Source organism: Crocodylus porosus, unplaced genomic scaffold (assembly GCF_001723895.1).
Source record: "Crocodylus porosus isolate Cpor-Errol unplaced genomic scaffold, CroPor_comp1, whole genome shotgun sequence".
NCBI lineage: Eukaryota > Metazoa > Chordata > Crocodylia > Crocodylidae > Crocodylus > Crocodylus porosus.
In genome coordinates, this window is record NW_017728912.1 from 28,355,334 (window position 1) to 28,376,108 (window position 20,775).

General features: G+C 41.8%; 1 protein-coding gene across 11 annotated transcripts in view; it reads right to left on the minus strand.

Annotated features, from left to right (window-relative positions):
• ADGRL3 (adhesion G protein-coupled receptor L3) overlaps positions 1–20,775 on the minus strand; it is an 864,517-nt gene that overhangs the window by 42,305 nt on the left and 801,437 nt on the right. For all 11 annotated transcript variants that reach the window (XM_019534224.1, XM_019534215.1, XM_019534217.1 and 8 more), the window contains one exon: positions 19,907–20,003. In XM_019534224.1, coding sequence (XP_019389769.1) covers positions 19,907–20,003 — 97 coding nt within the window. The remainder of the gene's footprint in view (positions 1–19,906; positions 20,004–20,775) is intronic.

Genomic DNA, 20,775 nt, shown 5'->3' on the forward strand with positions numbered 1-20,775 from the left:
CAGCAGCAGGCAAGTTCCACCTCCCTACCTTGTCCCCCTGGCTGTTCCCTGCCAGCCTGGGAGCAGGCAAAGGGGAAGAGAACCCACCCACTGTTGCCGCTGCTGTTTCTGACCAAGCCTGGCTCCACGTGCGGCCCAGCTTCAGTGGGGCAAGCACAGCTTTAAAACCTTCCCCCACTTCCCATGCATCAACTGGGGACAGTGGGGACCAGTACAGTGATGAGCAGGAGGTTAAAATGGGAGGAGACATGAGGGAGGGGGAAGAAAGGGGAGGGGAAGAGATCTGCCAGTAAGGACAACCACACTGCTCCTGTACTCACCTTTACAAAATCCTGGATCTGCCTTTGCAAAATAGGCAAAGGCTGGTAAGCTCAACACTCTGATTTACATTTCAATAAACAATCTGTAAAGTGGAATTATGTTCAGTCCAATATGAATCTAGATTCAGGTTCAGATTTCAAGTCTGAAGTTCAGGATTGTTCAGTTCCAGATTTCTGATGTGGACCTAGCTCCAAGTGGATATTCCCTGTCATTATGGGCAGGGAAGAACCCTGTGAACACAGCAATCCTTTTCTAAAGACTAGAGTCAGGTGAGTAATTTATAATGAATAATTTATTCAACAAGCGTAACATGTAAAGCCTCATTAAAATGACAGACACAAATGGGTTATCCTGGAAAAACCTCACGTACCTGTAGAGAAAAATAAAAGTTTGAGTCACCTGACCCAGCCACCCTGGTTTCAGTTCAGAGTGAGGTCTTCCTGAGCAAAGTATTTTCTTCTTAGGACAATTCTTGTTTTGTGTGCATTTGCCTCAAGCCTCCAGGCCCTTGCTTTGCGGTACCTTGTCTTGGGAAAACTTGTGTAGACCTGGCCATAGGTACGCTTAGATATAATCATGGTGACCAGTCCCTGGCAGTGGGAATAGTCCCATTAGTTTTTTATAGCATCACTTCAATGATGGAATATTATTTAACAAGTAATGCCAGAAATGTTGGGTGGGGCGGCAAAATACTTACAGTCCAGTATTATGTGTTCGGAGCCATGACTTCAAGTTTCACTCCACATTCACACCAAAAATTGCCCGTGGTCTGCTGTAAATCTAGTCATTTGAGCTTGGGAATCAAAAGGGGACAGATGCGGGCCTGCCATCATCATTCTTCTATGGCCCATGCTAGCATGGTGGACTGTTGAGGCTCAGGAGACTTTTGACCCTGAATTTTCATTAGAATCAGGTTTCCAGAAAGAATCTTAAAAAAATATGACTTGAAACTCACTTTTCACAAATATCCTGTTTACATTTGGTGGTGTGGCTAAAAGGTCTGTTTGCAAAATCACCTGCTAGAAAATATACTAAACATAAACTTAGAAAGAACAGACAACAAATTCCAAATGAATTCCTGCTATCACCAAAATAGTCATAGTCCTTTTTCTCACAGTACTCAACTTGGTTCTACTCAACGTATGTACTTCCTGGACTGAAAGTCATACCTGCTTATTTCACAGAAGATAACAAGTTGGACCACACTTAGCAATGCAGATCCAACATATCCACAAAGCAGTGAGGAAAGTCTAATACATTATCAGTAAAACTGTGAGCTTATGTTCTGAACGTCCCTATTAATGGTGAATATTTAAGAGGCAAGGAGAACACACTGCTTGATTTTCACATCATAGGCAGCAGGACTGGAAGTTCAACTTTTGACTTGTAAACTCAGCAGATCTGATACAGAAGCCATTACAGGAGGAAAAAAATAGCAAATCCCAAGATGCCACATTTAAAATAGTCATTCTTCTGACTACAACCATGCATAAAGGATTTAGATTGCTAAGTTTATCTACTTTACGTGCATATGAAAGCTGATATCATTTTAGCTGCTATATGAAACATAAATTGTACCTTTTTTTCCCTTTGTTAGACAGCAATTGGTCCTTGATGTAGAAGGACATTGAATGAAGAAATAATTTTGGAAGAGTTCAATGTGATGCATTTAACAGAGGACTGCACATCCATTAAGTACAGGTATACTTTTAAACACACTAAATGAAAGCAAAGAATGAAAGGGAAGATGACAGGTGGATGTCAGTCGAGCTTAGACTATATCATTCAGGAACACAATTCAAATAACTTCTGGCTGACAGCTGGCTGACAAAGCAGTGCTGAAGGCCTTTAAATTAACTTGAATCATCTGCCTGATCTATCCAGTGGGCACCAGAAAGAAAAGGCCTTTGAGTGGTGGTGAAAAAGTATTACCATTCAAAATGACTCTAACTGAACAAAGCCCCTTGAGAGATGCTCCTTTCGCCTGTACAATTAAGAACATCTTCAAATATCTGGTTTGAGGGGAATGGACGCAGGCTGTGTTCCTGGCTTCAGTTATTTTCTGTTCTGTTCCAGTCTCAAATTCTGATTGCAGTAGCCAGCACTCACTTCAAAAGGAAGAAACATCAACTATAGTTGGGTACATTTATTTTTTTCAGCAAACAGCATATTTACTAGAAAAATGCAGTTTCCAGGGGGTACCAAACTGCTTGTGAGTTTAATTCAAATTCAGTGAATAGTTTCAACTAAAGGGGAAAAAAAAGCCCACACTGAAAATGTCAGTTGAAACTGTCATCGTCTGAAAGAAACCGTTTAGATTTTTTGTCTGAAAACAGTATTTTTGTTTTAAAACTGACCCATGTTTCTAAATTTAAAAAGGGAAAGCAGAGTTATACAAAATGAAAAAGAGAAAAGCCTTTCATTTAACCTGAAATAAAATGTTCTATTTATTTTGAGGGGGGCTGCCCCAAATTACATTTCTCAGCCTTTTGTTTGGCCAAAAACAGCTCCTGATAATAATTCATTCTGGGTCAATGCAAATAACATTTGAATTTTTTATTGTTTTGTCTTTTCACCCACAAAGCAGAAAAATCCATTATTTGCACTGCTCTAACCTGAAACACCCTACAACAGCAGTTGGCAAGGTTTTAGGGTCAACCTGATTTAGGTTCCAGGTGGGCTAGTTCCTTGAACCAGCCCAGTGCTCCTCCTTGCCTCCCAGCTGTGGTGCAGTGAATCCAGAGCTTCAACCCAGATTAGGCTTCAGTGCATCATGTGCAGAGCCCCCACTTCTCTCCACCTATGACACTGAAATAAGCAAAGCCCCCTTCTCAACCAGCTGAATCTGCCCCACAGGCCATCTGTTACTGACCCCTGCCCTAGAACATCACTGCTATACATTACTGTACAACAAAGTCTATACAACCCTTGCAGCTCCTTGTTCCTACTGCATATAGCATATGTATCTTTCTGTGGCCTACATCACTGCAGCACCCACATGCCTCACAGTCTTAAATGTATTTAACCATATAAACCATAAATGTATCTAGCCACTTATCAGATTGGGAAGTACCATATAAGGCAAAGAGATCCTCAAACAAGATTTTTTGTTTTATTTCATTAATGGAAGCCGGGTAGGTTTCAGGATCTGGGTCTATGACTTCCTTGCGGTCACACTAAAGTCCATGGAAGAAAAGTGAATTCTAGCTGTGTCTTCTGAGATCCTGGCTACCACCCTCACCACTGAACCATCCTTATTCTGAGCCAGCATCCACAGAACCTAAACCAGGCAGACAACTGGCATGTTACTTGTATTGATTGTGTATTGGCCACAACTGGGGTCGGAAATTATTGTCAATTTACTGAGACCAGTGAATGAGATGAGAAACATAATTTTCACAAAGCAAACAGCTGACATGAAACAATTTCTTATCCAAACTCCTAAGGCTAAACTGTGGGAAAGAATTCCATCTTCCAGTTATGCTATTGCGCAAAGAGCCTTGCTATACTGATTTAAGTTTGCAAGTTATAGCCAGTTTTTAGTAAGCTCAGTATGAATTAACTTACTACTTTTCATTCTCTAAAAAAAGAAAAACAAGGAAAAAACAAATACATAGAAGGCAGACAAGGAAACTTGTATTAGTCAAACCTAATGTTCTCATTTTGCCTTCCTGATCAGTGTTCAGTAATGCCCTTTACAATGTTAAAGACAGAATTGGCAAGTATTTAAGGAACACTGTTATTCCAAATGTTCTTGTTCAATTTACTCAAACAATTAATAAATTATGAAGAGTGAAATGAAACACATTTGCTGGGGGTGGTGGCAGATATTTCAGTATTTTGCTGGTACCTGCAAACACACATTCTGACATTTAGATTTATCAAGCTGTGTACTTTTAATAGCCAACAAGATTCAGCTAATAAACTTCAATAAGCCTGCCTATTAAATTTGTCTCAAATAGGTTTGTTGTCACTTGCAGCATCTAATCTATTCATTGCGAAGCTATTAATACTGACTGCACTGAAATGGAGTTTCAGCAAATGAGGTTCTTAAGCTCTGGGCCATCTTCCTCCAAATGAAACATTCCATGCTTTAATGGGAGGACAGGAATGAATTTTTCTTTTTTTTCTTTTTGCATTTGATAATTTCAGACCAAAGTCCCATGCAAGACTCAAACCAGTACTCCACATTCCAATAATTTATTCATTCCACTTTAATTGTCAAATATTGGTGCTTCTACCACTGAAAACCGGGCTCCCCATGATAGTCAGTCTCAACTTCTATTGCCTAAAGTTGTCCATATTCTTCTTACTAATACCCAGTTCCTGGGATTACCTCTAATTAAAGCACTGCAACTTAATAGTAAGACACATAATCAGGCTTTCTAAAACTGTTCAGTAACCACATCTGAAACAAGGCTTCCAAGATCTTGGCCGCCGAAATAATTGGGGAGATTTTAAAAGTAGCTTAGTATGTTGGAGAAGGCTCACATAGAAAATCTAGTTGTAAGTAGCATCTAGGGAGCTTGTGCTGCTAGGTGGTAAACCTTGGAGAATAGTACCCTGAGCTGTTTTAATTAACATTCCCCAGAAAGCCAGTGCTGTGTGAGTGCAGTGTTACATGGTGATCCCAAACTTCTACCTAGAATGCACTGGTCTCTCAAATCTGGGAAAGGTTCACTAGAGGTACTCATCTTACCGGTCCTTCCAAAGTTCTGGTCAGGACACAGCAATGCCCTAGCGCTGTCCCTTCAAGAGATTTATGCTGTATTGTGCACATTTGTACCATCTCTTTATTCCCTCTTATTCTACTTAATTACTCCATAGGTGCAGAGGACCCCATTCTTCCGTGGATATGGTGTTGTCCTGCCATTTAGAGGGGCAGTGGTTGGGCAAGGGACATGGAAGTCTGCAAAAAGTGTCTGCACCTTCTGTACATTTTCAGGCATGTTGGAGGTGAGTCGGACGTCCCTGCTTAGGGCAAGCTGCATCAGTTATGAGTTTCACTACTCCCCTTGTGCTACAACAGTCATCAGGGAGCAGCTGTGAAGAGACCTAGCCACATCCTGACCTTTTTAGTACACAGCCAATTCACTCAGGCTGACTGGGGCCAAGGGTTTGCCACTTTACGATTCAATATTGCAGTCCTGCTTTGTTCATTCCTCCTTCGCATTCGCTATATTAAGGCTGTTCTGCAGCAATACAGTGCTGAATCTAATACTCCCCAAAGCCTGCTCCGATTTCAGAAACTGCACAGCTTTTCGTTTTCTTCTTTAAATCTGATCCGCCTAATGACCAAACTTCCAATTATATGGCTGTCAATCCTAAAATCAAAGCCAGCTCATAATATCTCCCAAAGGAAGGATGCCACGTCATTTACTGAAATCACTGCAACAAATCTCAGCTAACTCAGGCCATGCAGCAGATGAGAGGGCAAATACACTGAAAGACAATTGGCAGTGGGATGCATTTTGAACAGCACTAAAAAAGCGTGTAATTGCAAAATCCTTGAGTCTTTCTCCTCAATGCTGGAAACCATAACATTCTTGGCAACAATACAGGGGCTGGTAAAAAAAAAAAAGGGGCAGAGGCAACATCTAGTTCAAGGGGCACTAAGTGTTACAGAGTTTCTCTTGCATATGAAAATAGGTAGGTGGCCATCGTCTAACCCACACACCTGGAATTCTTTGCTTGCAAGCATGTGGCCCCTCCAGGGTTACATAGCTCTTCTTTTCTAAGTCAGATGCTGAAATTCTGTGCAGGTTGACAGTGGATTTTACCTGTTGACTGCTTGTGCCTACATAGGTGGCAGAGACACTGGTTCATTTCCTGGGGCCAGGAGATGATCATCTCCTCATACGTATCCAAGTCACACTACTGCATCCAGTATTCCACATAGCCCTGGTTATCAGAGGGATGTAGAGGGAAACTGCATGAGTGCAGAGAAGAGCATCTAAACTCAACAAGGAAGTGAATGGATTTAGACAGGAGGAAACACTGGATATGGATAACTTGGCTAAGTGGTAAAGAAGGGTGACTTGAAAAGGTTTTATGTTAATCCTATAGTTGTATGACAGACCTGTACATGAAGCAGGGGGCCAAGGAGTAAACTGAGGAATTGACTTTGCAGATTGCTTTATCAGGAAAACTCTGCTGAAGTACAATGAACACACTGACAAATGGCCTACCAAGGGAGGGGGTGTAAGACCCAACACATACAATGCTGAAGTCTATGCTGAACAAGACACAAGACAATGCAGCACAGGGCTGGACCGTGTGTTAGCAGAGAGAAAGCCAAGGGGGATGAGGGAGACACGTTATTAAACCTTCCCATCACTGCCATTATCGCACAGACTGGGGCTTGAGTTGAGACTTTCAGACAGGTACATAGGTTCACCTTTGCGGTATATTAATTAACCCTGCATGCCTAACTGGAGACAGATTCTATCCCTCCTATTAGGTGCATAAGTGGACTTTGGTGCCTTAGTCACTCCCATGCCTTCCTGCTTGACTCCCTAAAAAGCAGCAGTGGCAAAAGGTGTGTGGCTGAATAGTGGAACTCCCCTTAGAAGCTCTGAACTCTGGGCACAAAGAGTATTTTGGTGTTTGAAGATGCAGACAATTGTCCAGTAGCATTTTCTAACTCTTAACTCCCATGGGGTCTCAAGTTAGGAGCACAAACATGGATGACTGGTCCAGAAATTTTGGGTGGAAGGCCCTTCCCTGATCTTTCAGTGGGCTTGCTCACATGAGTGAACTGGTTGCAGGACTCTGTCCTTCATTATTTCTGTGTTCCTCAGCAGACAGAAAAAAAATGCTGGGCACGTCTACACGAGATGTTACTGCGGAACTGACTAACTAATTCCACAGAAAAACATCACTGTCTACACATGCAGTGCTATTAAGATGGAGTAAACTAATTAACTATGCTGGAGGATAGTACTTGTATGTACAAGTACTAGCCTGCAGTGGAGTTCTTTAATCTGCAGCAATGCATGTGTAGATGCTGATGGGACTGGCTGGCACATGAGGATGCTTCAGTGGGGGGGCTGCCTGCTGGCTAGCCCCACACTGGAGCACCCTTGTGCCCCAGCCAAACCCTAAGCAGCACATTGAGCTGGGATGGAGCAGCCCCAGGCTAGCAAGCTGAGCCCACAGGACTTCTGCCAGCCAGGGCTACTGCCACACAACTCAACATGCTGCCATCTAGGATGCACATGAAGACACAGCACGCAGAAGCAATACATTCTGGAATGATATGGGCCAGAGTTTATTGCTTCACCTTAAAAGCAAGTGTGGATGCATCCACTGTAAAACATTTTAGTATCACTGTATGTGCATAACACTTTAACGTAGGCTAAATGCTTTTCCACTCCCTTAATGTTGTTGGTGTTTGCATGCATCAGCAGTGTATTGCACATTAATTCCAGCCACTGTAGCAAATTTGGTGGCGTAATGTGCCTTAAATGACTTGGGGCGCAGCAAACTAAAACTCCTCCTCTGAGTTTTAGTTTGCTGCCCCTACAGCCATGGAGTGAAGAACCAGGCTCCGTGCAGCTCAGGGGCTCTGCAGGAAGCCCTGCAAGCAGCCTGGCAGCAGCCCGGGATGGCAGCCTCCGCCCAAGAAAAGCAGCAAACCTGATCTCCTCTGCACCCCAAGCCTGCTTGCCTGCTTGAGCTGTGCGGGGGCCTGATGCTTCCCTCCATGGCTGTGGTGCCCCCCAGGACCACCTGAGCAGGGTGCCACCTGGAGGGGACTGCCACTGCCATGGAGGGAAGTAGCAGTTCCCCCTCCCCCCCCGCAGCAGCTCACCCTCCCTTCCCTGCCACCAGAGAGGCAGGTAAGTCAGCAGGATATGTGCACGACATGGGGGTTTAAAGGACCCTAAGTTGAAGTGGTGTTTTTAAAAACCCACCTCTTCAATTTAGGGCCCCCGTTTCATTCACACATGCCCACCAGTGTTCCTGCCACTTCTCTATGGACTTTTATACATGCAGTTGTGGACATAAATTTTATATGCAACCAGGCCCATGTGGCATGTACAATCTTGAAAACTAATTTAGAAATGAGTGCCTATAAAGGGCCACCATTAAGTTACAGCACCAACTTAACATCAGGTCAATTTTAAAATAGATCTTAAAAAAATATATAAGTACTACCACTGCCATGGATCCTGCCTACCAATTTTTGTGATTTTTTACAATTGCAGTTTCTTGTTTTTAAAGAAGGCCCACTCCTGCATTCCTTGCTCTGTGAGAGACAAATGACAGGGGAAACTGAATAACTAACAGCTTGTTGTAGGGAAACAGTGAAATTGCCTGTTCTCAGCTGCACAAAGAAAATAAATTGAGGAAAAATAAAACAGAACAAATATTTTCTTCTCTAGCATGTTTCAACAACAATAATGCCCTTAAGGATTACTTGTGCAGTAGTAGAGAAAAAATGCTATGGCAGATGTGTGAGATTTAAGTTGATGATGCCTTCCTGACACCCAGCTGAGTGAAGGAGCTCTCACCTCTCTCAGAGCTGTTTTGTGTGTTAGGGTTTTTGAAAAATACAACAGGAATTCAGCAGGATCTTTGAGACTGTTATGGTGGCCAGATAAGTATGCCAAGTGTGATATACAGACAGAGGCATAGCAGTGCAGCTCTGTGCCTGGGGCACCTGTCTGGTGCCTGAGGCAATGCTACCTCCTGCCATCCTTATTGAAGCAGTACAATAAGCTGCTGTTCTAGTAATGGCTGCTCTTGCACCCCCACAACAAAGTCAGTGCCCAGGGCTGCTGTCCTGGTGCCCCTAACTCTCCCCACTCTCCCCCCCCGGTTATGCTACTGAATACAGACAGCCCAAGGATTTGGGACTGGTAATGCTACTCCAGTAAAACTTTTAGGGCCTAGATATTCAGCTGAGCTCAGGGCCTTCCAGGCACCTAAAAGAAGCTACTGAATTTTCAAAACAAGTCTCTGTACCCAAAAGCTAAGAACCAGAAAAGGGCGGGAAGGGGCACTGAGAAATTTTGAAAAAATCTGATTCTATATGTTTGTGTCAGGTACAAATTTGTGAGGCCATGACACCTGATGAATACCAACTTTAAAGCCTGATTATCCAAATAGTTTTCTTTTAATCTCTTCATCTTCTGCCTTTCATTTTCCTTAGGAAGAAGTCATCCTGGGTTCTGGTCCAAGCTCCAGGAAAGTTTGTGCATTTTACATTAGACATCTAAAAACAGAAATAACCCTAGTAGCAGGGCAAGTGCCCAGAACTCCTCTTTCCCAAGTGTTTGTCTGCATTACTAAGTTTGTTTTCTTTCTGCACTCAAACAGAAGGGGCTGAAGGAGACACCATGAAGACCAGCCCATCACTTGGTGTTTGAGGCCTTCTTCTGGAAATTGAAAGATGCTGGCTTCAGTGTGCTCAGGTTGAAGAGGGCCAAAACCCAGGTATCCTACTTCCTGGGCAGCTGCTCTAGCCTTAAGGTGACTGTATAACTGTAGAAGATGGGAATCTCCCTTCTGGATGCCAAAAAGATTTCATAGACATTAGGGCTGGAAGGGACCTCACAAGATCATTGGGTCCAGCCCCTGCCCAAGGGGCAGGAAGCCAGCTGGGGTCAAATGATCCCAGCAAGAAAGGCATCCAAGTGCTTGCACCACCTCTGGAGGGAGTCTATTCGGGGCCCTGGGGACTTGGACGGTAAAGTTTTTCCTTAGATCCATTCTGAAATGGTCTTCCAGGAGTTGTGACCAAAGATGGAGGCTCATAACTTGAGATCATGTCTGTCACCTGTTTTGAGGAGAGGTAGGAGTTCAGATGCACCCTACATTCACCGTATCTCCACACATCTCCCTGCTCAGCACATAGGCTCTCTTTATTTTAGACACTTCACCCTGTTGAACTGGAACACTGATCTTGAAGCAAGGTGCTTATTGTTTGGGAGGTATGATGGCTAAAAGGCTGTTTGGTCGAAAAGGCAGGTCTGTATGCCTCTTGGCATCCACTACAGGCAATGTGTTTATTTGATTAAAGGATGTTAAATAGCAAGCATCAGTGTTACATCTGAAGTCATATTAGGTTCTCAGGGCAGTTTATAGATGGCTTGTGACATGTCATCTTAGGTCTGGTGACTAGTTTGAGACTGGCCCTGGAGAAATTCTGATTTAGTAAAGAAGTGTGCCAGGGAAAATCACACTTTGGAGCATAACACAGGGGTTTGTTGGCTGATTGTGCGAGACACTTTCAAGGATTGTGACTGAGGTCTGCACAACCTGTCAGCATGAGGGAAAGGGAGACAAAGGAGAATGACTCAAACCAGGTATCCCAAAAGAGGATACTCTAGGCACTAGGCTTATGCACTTATGGCTTTGACAGACATGAAAAAATGAAAAAAAAACCAGCGCTTTACTGGAACAGGCAGTGCATTAGTTCAATCTGGCTCCACAGCATCTGTATAGACTGGGCACTTCAGTGGGGCTTTTTGGCACTTTTATCTAATAGCTGATTCAACTGGCTATTAGACAGAAGTGCCAAAAAATCCACTGAAGTGCCTGATCTATATAAACATTGGGCAAGCCAGGTCCAGCTACTAATATGATGCCTTTTCTGGGCATGTGCTGTGCTCAGTGCAGGGGTGCACTGAGCTTAAAGTAAAGCACCATTTTGCTTTTTTTCCCATGTTAATAAGCAGCCTTTATGTCTCCTTAATAGCACTCCTTTTCTTTTACCATTTCCCTTCACTTGCAATGCCACAGTTACTATGCTCTTATGTTTTCTAAAGCCTTCTTTTAGCATGCATACATCACTGTGGTGGTATGTACCAACCAAGATACCCTCAAGCATGCTCTGCCCACCCATGCCTGCACACATCCTCTAAACACAGAAAACACACAAGCAAGGCTACTATGGAGTCAATACGGCAGCTATTTTCAACCACGTCAGAGATTGCACTCTCAATAGAGACTGGAGAGACACACCTGAGTGATATTACAGCCATATTTCTGGGTTTAAGCCATTAAAGTGGGTGTGCTTAGGGGGAGCATCAAAGGTAGGACACGTTGCCTTCCAAGTGCAAATTGTCCTTTGTTTCTTCACATTGGAAATATGAAAAAGCATAAAAAAATGCTTACACTTAGGTATGCACACTGTGACCACTGGTCTGTCTGCATACCTACGTAAGGTATGGTAACATAGCTTGGAGGCTCAATCTGATGACTTGTTACTATCTGTGAGCACATTTTTAAGGTATCACCAAGGACATTGGCCTCATGACTCTAAGTGCTATAGTTACAGAGTTATGAAGTGTTTTAGTTGCTACATCAACACTATAGTCACTGCAGCCCAAGCAGGTTGGTCTGGCTAGCTACTGATAGTTTGGGAACTGCTTGCAGTGCTCTGTAAGTCCCCACCATGGAAGCATGGAGCTCAGGGTGGACTGCAGAAGCCACTTGAAAAACTGTATGACTACTGAGTTGCACATTTCTGCAACTACACAACTATTAGCCTCCCCAAATTAACTGATTTAAACCTAACTTAAGCATGTCTCCATAAGCTGTAAAGACAACTTTGTCTGTGGTGTAAAATAAACAATGCAACATTTTGCAACTATAATACATCAGAGCATCCGCTTCTAAGTTTGTGAGCGCATGTGCTCAGATAAAACCCGAGACTGGCTTGACTCTTTGCACAAAAATCTAAATATAGCCAGTGCTTGACATTAGTCCCATTGGGGTCAGTGGGGCCCTGAGGAAGCATGGTATATTTTCCATGTGTATGTGGAAATTATGGTTCTAGCAAGAATAAGCTGGATGCAACAGCATTTGGAGCACTGACTGCTTAACTGTGCCACCTTGCTGCCATATCAGCCGTGGGCACAGTACAGCCTTACAGGGCAAACTGCAGTGGTAGGTTTCTGCTGCATGGAGACCTTTACATTTTAATGCATTTTTCTGAAAGCCTGCTACCTAAAAACCCAGCATAATATGGCCACCCACCCATCCACCCCAATGTACAAAGAAGTCCCCGCTGAGTTAACAGTGCAGATACTGTTTCACTATGGAAATCACAGCTTAATTACATCTTCGGGTGGGTGGGAAGGATTTGATAGGAGATTTCATTCTGAAAACAATCAGGTCTCAGTTGGGTTAGAAATCAGGATATTAATGTTACTCATTTTAATTTTCCTCTCTGACTCAGATTCCCACTGTTTGAATTTGAGCTCAATTTGTTCTGTTCATTATGAATGAATCTGCATGAATTTGACATTAAACTGATTATCTCAGAAAACAGTAGCAATAATTTCCCTTTTTCCTGTGTACGTTTCAGATTATGTCTGTGTGGCTGACAAAAAAGATGCAGAGGAGAAATAATAAGGGAAAGGGAAATAAAACATGTATTTCAATGTTATGGATGGGTTATTTAGATGGGACATGCTATTATATTTATCCATTATGGGGAACAATAGCCTGATAAAGACGCTGCCCTCATTATATTAGTGAAAACCACACATCAGTAGGTTCACATTTTCTGAAAGCATGCGCTGTGACTCTCAGAAGAAAATGTTCTGACTAGGAAGTTCTATGGGATCTCTCTAATTTTCCATTATGGTCGTCAATGCACTGGTGTGACAGGGGCTTTGAACTTCAAAGTGTTTATACTTTATTATGTGGCAACTCTGGCACTGACTCGCACCCCTGTCTAGCAGCCCTGTCAATCATCCTCTCCATCTTTCTCCCATGCCTCTAGAAGCTCATTTTTCCGGTCCCTCTTCTGCATAGTCCTTCAAATTTGTAATACTGCAATTGGATCAATGTGGGTAGATGAGCCATATTTGGTGGTCTGTTGGCCTAGCAGTAAAATTCTATTAAGATTGTGATGGGTTCTGGGTTCAAATTCTGAACAAGACCTGCTTGGGATAGTAAAAGTTTCATGATGGCTTTCTAAACAATATGTTCTTTTTCAGCTAGAAGTTATGATCAGGAATCAGTGAGTGACATTCTGTGGCTTGTGTTATGCAGTAAGACAAATCAGATGGTTGTACTGCTCCCTCACAACTCAATAAAGCCCCAGAGCCAGACCTACAGAAGGACTTAAGCACCTCAGTCTTGTCTAACTTTCCTAGCAGGTACCAAAGCCCTAGTTTGGTGCCTCAACACTCCCATTCAGATGTTGCAGAACCCTGGAGGCCCTTATAGACCACAGGTGCCTACATTCCTGCCAGCAAAATTCCATATGTGCCTAAAAGATCCATTTCTGAGCATGTCCAGAACTGTCTAAGCCTTGCCAGGCCTGAGTAGCTTCATACCTAGTTCAAGCTACAGCTCACTCAGGATTCACTGAGGTGGTGTTCTACCCAAACTGATAGTGTTCTCAGAGGATGCCTATCAGTTGTGGTTACACACACAATTTGGCCGGAAGATGTTTTGGTGGCAACAGTATCCCCCCTAAAATAGTGTAGCGGTTAGAGAACATGCTTAGAGCGTGGGAGACCATGTTTTGTTCCCCAGCTTTACCTGAGAAGATCTGGAACTGTCTGCTACCTCTTCATGGCATTTTTTGAGGCTGGGTCCTCTCAACTGCTCCTGATGAATCTATTCCACTTTGTATGGTATAATTAAAAGTTCACTGGACCAGAGAGAGGAAGATACCACCTGGCTCTATACTCTACTGGCAAAGGAGAGACCTGAATTTCAGGCTTTGCCCCAATATTCAGTAGTTAATCTCTTTATGATTAGGCTAGAGTCATGGGGCATTTATAGACATGCTCCAGGAGGCAGAGGGGAGGGGGCACTTTAATTAGCACCACTCGGAGAGCTGTGATAATGAATGAGCCCAGAGTGACACATGTATCAATGTCCCCGCACTGAAAAATGTTGGTGGGGCGTTGTGAACTAAAACTCATCGAACAAGCTTTAAAGTGCCCCACCGCCATTTTTCAGTATGGCTCCGAAGTGCTACTGCAATACAATTGATAATTAAGAGCAATAGAAGTTTCTCTAAGTGTGTATCATAAAATAGACAGGAAAGGTTCTTTGAGTAGATGTGATATCTTTTTAAGTTTTTTCTTTTCCCTTGCTCTCTTCCCCCCCTCCCCTCTCTGCTTTACCTCTTTGCTTTACCTTTTGTCTCTAATTTCTACCTATTTACATTTTCACTGACATCCTGCCACACTTTTAGCTTCTCTCATTTCTTGGAGTATCAGAACAGCAGAGACTCCCCATGCCTGAAGAAGGATGACTGAACCTGAAAGCTTGCCAAGAACTTTTTTCCAACTGCTTTGTTGATCTAATAAAGGATATCACATCTACTTAAAGAACTATGCCTGCCTAAGTCCTTAGACCAACATGGCTACAACCAAAAACCCAGTATCATAAGATATGCTTTTACAAGACAATACCTTCTAAATGTTTACTGCTTCTGGGACCCATTTCCATAAAACTGCAACCATGAAACACTGTTCTTCTTGCAGTCTTTGTGTACCTTACACTGTTCAGTCTCTAAAACGCAAGGCTCCCAATGAAAGACCATCCCTATTGACTTCTATTATGAAAGTTAATGCAGCTCATTTACTGTCTTGTAAAGTAATGTCTGTTCCCTAAAGGTAACCATGTAAACAAGGAGTGGGCGATTCAGGAGACTGCTGAGTCAAAGGGGAGGACATGACAAAAAGAACGTAAACTGGTTAGTAGGTTTCAGAAACAACCTAAAACAACCTGCCACCAGAGTGCACACTGGCCAGGTCTACATGAGACACTGACTGCACAGTAGACCAATACTACTGTGCAGTAGCGTTGTGTGGCAAAAACCATGATGCAATGCTACTGCAGAGTAGTATTAGGCTACTGCCCAGCAGCATCACAAAAAAGGTGTTCATCCATGCTACTGTGCAGTAACTCAGTGTATTGCACAGTCATTTAGTACTTGTTTATACAAGTACTAAATGACTGTGCAGTAACAACTGTTCAGTCAGCATCTCATGTAGATGCAGCCACTACTACCTTTTATTTAAAGGCCTTTATTACAGTTCTCTCAGAAAAAGATGCTTATCAGCTTAGCACTTGGGAAAAGCTTTAGAACCTCAAAGCCCCATGAACTTCATAGTGAGGCAGAGCAACTTGTCTCTCAGGTCATGACGTTGCTAAGGAAATTCATTCAGTTCAACTCAAATCTCTCAGAACTTGTCATTTTTGCAGACCTTGCTCAAGTTAAAACTCAAGAGTTGCAAGCATCTTGAGTTTTACCCACATAAGAAAACATTAAGTAGATTGTGGTGATGCTTTTGGCTGTTCTATTATTGGTATAAACTCTAGCTCAAGTCAGAACAATTTATTAGATGCTACTATGACTACTTTGGGCTGCAGACTCAGTCTCCTGAGACAGAGCCAGTGTTATTTCATAGCACGCCCACTCTCACTTGAGTTAGGCTAATTCAAGAGGAGTCAACTCAAACAGAGATAACTTCACTAAACTCTGTAGGGGAGGCACAGCCTTAGAGTTAGGAGACTGAAACCAGCTGTAAGCAAAGACAACAATACCATGTTAGACATAAAAAGTGATACAATGTGTATGGAGCACCACCTTTCAAAACAGAAGGATGGAATCACAGGTAAGCTGTATGAGTTTTGACTTTCTCACCTAAAAATGGGCAAGTCAGTAGGATGCTGGAAAGAGAATTGTGGGATGGCATAGGAGGAATGAATGACAGAAAGGGCAGAGGTCAATTTGTGGTAGGAAAAGAAGGAAAAATAATGTGGTCCTTGATGATCAGGAGGAAGATGTCAACTTAGATTTTGAAACAAAGATGGAATCCCAGGAGAAATCCTCATGGTGATAGTTCCAGGGTCCTGCTTTTCAAGAGAGGAGAATACAATTGACCTGATTCTCCACTCACCTCTGCCTAAGTTATAGAAACCCTCACGGAATAAAGGAAGTGTGAGAAAAAAGAAACAACAATCCTGATATATTTTGGACAAATCTATAATTTAGAGTTACCTCCAACAGGTGGGCAGAAAGGAGCCTACTACTGATAATGTCTTTGAGACAGGAGTCAGAAGACTTTTGGTTACAAACTCCAGAACATGTCCATGCCAGAGAGGGAGTTTGAGGCCCTGTCTTGGGTTTTTCACAGGATGAATGAGAACAGAATTCAGGAAGAGGTGAAGGGGTAGCTTTCCAGTTGACAGGACTTTTCTTACCCCTGTGAGTAGAAGATGAATTGGGATTACACAAAGCTGAAAGGGGTATTAAGAGAATTAGAGTCTGAAAAGACAGAAAATAAAGAATGATTTTTCTATTTTCAAAGGACGTGTTAGAGTTTCAAAGACAAGGTATCTGGAGAAAGAGAAGAGGGAGAAAAGGAGGGAACTAACAACAGTATAGAGTGGGCAAGTCAGGTGGAAGCCTCACTGTTAATCATCATAAGCAAATAAGCATAGAGATAAATGACTTTTTCTATGGTGTCCTTTAGATCAGCCAGGCCCCTTGGACTCCTGCAAGCTGCAGGGAGATGGTGAAGAATGTGGGTGGGATGAGTGACAACAGAACTGAGATCAGAGAGAGCTTAGGTACCAGAGACACAGGACAGAGGTGACCATTTAGCAAGAGAAGCAAGGAAGATCAGGAAAGAGGCTGTTTTGGCTGACATCACTCAAAGAAAAGAAGGTTTTTTCCAGGAAATCTGAAAAGTTTAGACAAGACTGTTGCTTTTTGGGGGGAGAAAGTGGGAGGAAGGATGAATTGTTTCAGAATGGTGAGCATTGTGGAGAGCACCAACTGACTGAGTGTGCTTGATTACAAATTGAAACGAGTTATGCAAAGCCGCTCTAATAAAAAGTTGCTAATACCTGTTCAGAGTGTGTCAGAGTGCAAGTTAGTCCCAGATCCACTGGAATGACATTTCAATCAATTAATTTCTTTTATAAATGAGCAGACAAATAATGAACTTCCAGACAAATATGAGGACTGTAGAAACTTATGAAAAGGGATGTGGGTCTATTGTGTGAACCACTGGCAGGGAAAGATGCAAAATGTGCATTCAAGGCTTGTACATTATTCCTCTGAGCTTTTATTTCATACTTGCAAATAAAACATTGATGATGCTACTTCTTTAATACTTGATATATATATTAAAATATTAAGAGGACTAAAAGAACTGTAAAATTGTATTACAAGATCAGTCCAATAGGATTCTCACTCTCTTCTTTTGCGAGGGATTGGAGAAGTAATTTATGCATAAGGTTACAAAAGCCCTAAGGCTGTTACTATGTTCTTCCAATTGAAATATACAGGATAAAAGCTATGTATGAAATAACCAGAGGGTTTATGTAGCTCGATGTCTGTTAACTTCAGGCTTTGTTTCCTAGCTCACTAGCTTCTATAATGGGTGATCACGTGCTCACTTTGGTGCCAGGACCTTTTGTAGTTTTTGTATGTACAGCTGTCTTTATTCACTAACAATAAAAATGTGTAATAGGGTGTCTGCTTCCTTTAAAACTAATGCTGCAGCCCCTCTTCTCCCTTCTGCAGCTATATATTCCCCATGTTGATGAGCATATCCTCAGGCATGTGGTTTTATTGTTTTGCATGGCATGACTTTCACAGGTAAGTACTAACTGATGGCAGTGAGCATTGCCTAACTTGGGCCTTATTCATCTTACTTGTGTGTGTGAAAATCTATTTATGTTCCCCTTCAAGACTGGGTATGAAGAAATAGAAGCCAGCCACCGCAGAGCTTTGCCATGATTCCCATTTTAGGGAGATACCTTCAACATTGAACAAATTACTTAACCAGATTGAGGAAGGACACCTTTACTTTACTGATGAACCTAAGAGATTTTGCTTCAAAGGCTTTCCTGTTTATACCCCCAGTATATTTCAAAGCAAGTCAGTGCTTGCATTATTGGATACAATTTACATTTCATGCTTTGGACAGAAAATGGACTGCTGTTTGCAGCTCAGATTGTGAGGAAGATGTGGGAAACCAGGTCTGACTTCAGAGTGGCCTTATGCTGCAAAGTAAAACCTGCAAAGCTGCACCAGGTTGTTCATTTCATCTCTCTGTGTGACAGAGGAAAGGTGAGAATCATGAACAGCAATCAGCTGGGACAAATCAAGTTAAACGGAGGCATCTATGATAGAAGGTAAAGTTTTATTTTTTTGTTTTTGGGTTTTTTTTGTCTTTTTTGGTGATTGTTTTGGACTAGCAGTTAGTCCAATAAAAGACATCACCGTACTTCTTGTTTGTTTCCTGGACCATCAGGACTACAAAAACACTCCAAACCTACTGTGATGGAAGTGCACTTCACATTGTTGTCTTTGTTACACAATAGCCAACAAAGTGGCCACTTCCTTCTACTTCAGTGAACCTTCAACAAAGAATAAAATTAAAAAGGAAGCATGAATAATGAGATATCAGTATACATCCACCTGCTCTTGCCTTCAAATGGGTGTGGACAATGCATATAAGCATTCAGGGAACTGAGCTCAATGTCCTTGGTGTCCTAGAGTAGAGTAGTCATTGTTAGTAATTGCAGAGCCCAAATAAAGACGGTCCCACATTTTTTTTTTTTTTAATATACAGGCAAAATTATAACTGAAATCAATGGGAGTTTTGCCTGAATAAAAGTAAAAGAAGATGAATAAGTCTCCTCTCACATCATTTTTCCTACAATGAAGCACTCCTATTGACCTAAGTGGAATTATTTCTGATTTACATCAGTGTAAATGAGAAGAGAATCAGATGTAGGCCAGATACTGCCTTCTTTCCACACCAGCATTTAGCTGCTAGATTTACAGCACTGAAGCCAAGGTGTGCCCATAATTACTTACAGTGAACTATCAAAATAACAACCAGAAGTGAAACAGCAGTTTTTGAGGCTCAGCAATCCCACTATTTCCATACAATCATTTTACTGTGGAACACTCATGAAAAACCTTTTTAAAAAGCTGTTAAGATTTCACACTGCTCCAGGTACTGTACTTTGTCTAATATTACTCTATTGCCATACATTTCAGAAAGACTTTCCTCTCCAGTTCTCCAGATTGCTCATATTAGTCAGGCATTCATTTTGGATATTAAGATCACTGAAGATGATTTTGTTCCAAGCACAAGTTTTCTTTAAGAATGTGTTCGGCAGTACATTTTTGTTTCCACAAAAGCCTAGGGAATTGCTTTATACCTGGGACAATGTGGCGTTCGATGATGCTTAATAGACTCTGCGGTCCCATAACTGCCCATTTTCACTACTAGCAATGAGGCCTGACAGCTTACTGTCTTATGGTGCTACCAGTTGACTGCAGAAAGAAGGTTTCATTTAGTTTCCTAACTTACTTTCAGAAATTAAATCCTTGAAAATGCATGTGTAAAAAAAAAAAATTTTTAAAGGGAAACAGCAACAATAATAAAACATCTTCCCAAACTAATGAATAATGGAACATACCACACTCCTAAAACATTTTTGTGTCTTGTAACATTCTTATAGAATAACGTCGGTACAATGGGAGGTAGTGTGAGGGGGGGGAAAAAGGACAATATATTTGGCATCCTTAAAGTAATCACAAAAGTTATACATATGAAAAATAGTTTATAATTACCTCTGTTGAGTGAAGCTGAACTGTTTATATCTCCAGTAATAAAGGAAGACTCGGACTGCTTTCGAACTGTGTCATTCCACATCCGACGAATACGGCTCTGAAGAGGGATTGAACCACAGCAGGTAATGAATTTTTTAGCAGCTGCAGATAGGTTTCTTTCTGCCTCACTAAAGATGGCTATTGGCATCTCTAGCTCAGGATGAGACTTGTTTCTATCCAGCTGTAAGTAAGCAGTTTCTGATTGGTTGTAACCTACCTATTGCATACCAGACACATCATTCCCAGGCTTCATAACATGAATTTATATCTCAAATAAGAAGTGCATCACAGGATACCATATATTTTCTAAATCTTAATAAAAAAACAATACAGGCCAAGAAAAAGAAACCCCTCAAATCCATGTGGGATACTGTTCCAACAATGGAGCATTAAATAACTGAAACTAGCAAATACTTGCGTGCATGGCCCTGAAATTACCTTGGTGTATATTGATTTGTATGTTTTTGTAAAGTATAATGGAATAGCTTTTATATGTCTAGGCATCTCTGGATGTACTGAGGTTTTTTCACAACTCTATTATTCATCATGGCAAACATCAGAAATAACTGCAAAATAAAAGGCCTTATATTTTCATCATAAAAAAAATACCGACAGTGGAGCATTCTTGGGTATAACATGAACACAGGAAAGTGATCTTATCCTACTGTCCTGGATTGTTTGATTTTGTTTTAATTGTCAGATGGGCTGTGGAATATTTATATAAACTACTTCATGCCACACTCTCCCTCCTCCCAATCCTTCACTTAAAATCTATGGCCAGGTTTCTAAAAAACTAAACAGCTAACACTAAGTCCAGATTTTCAGAAGAT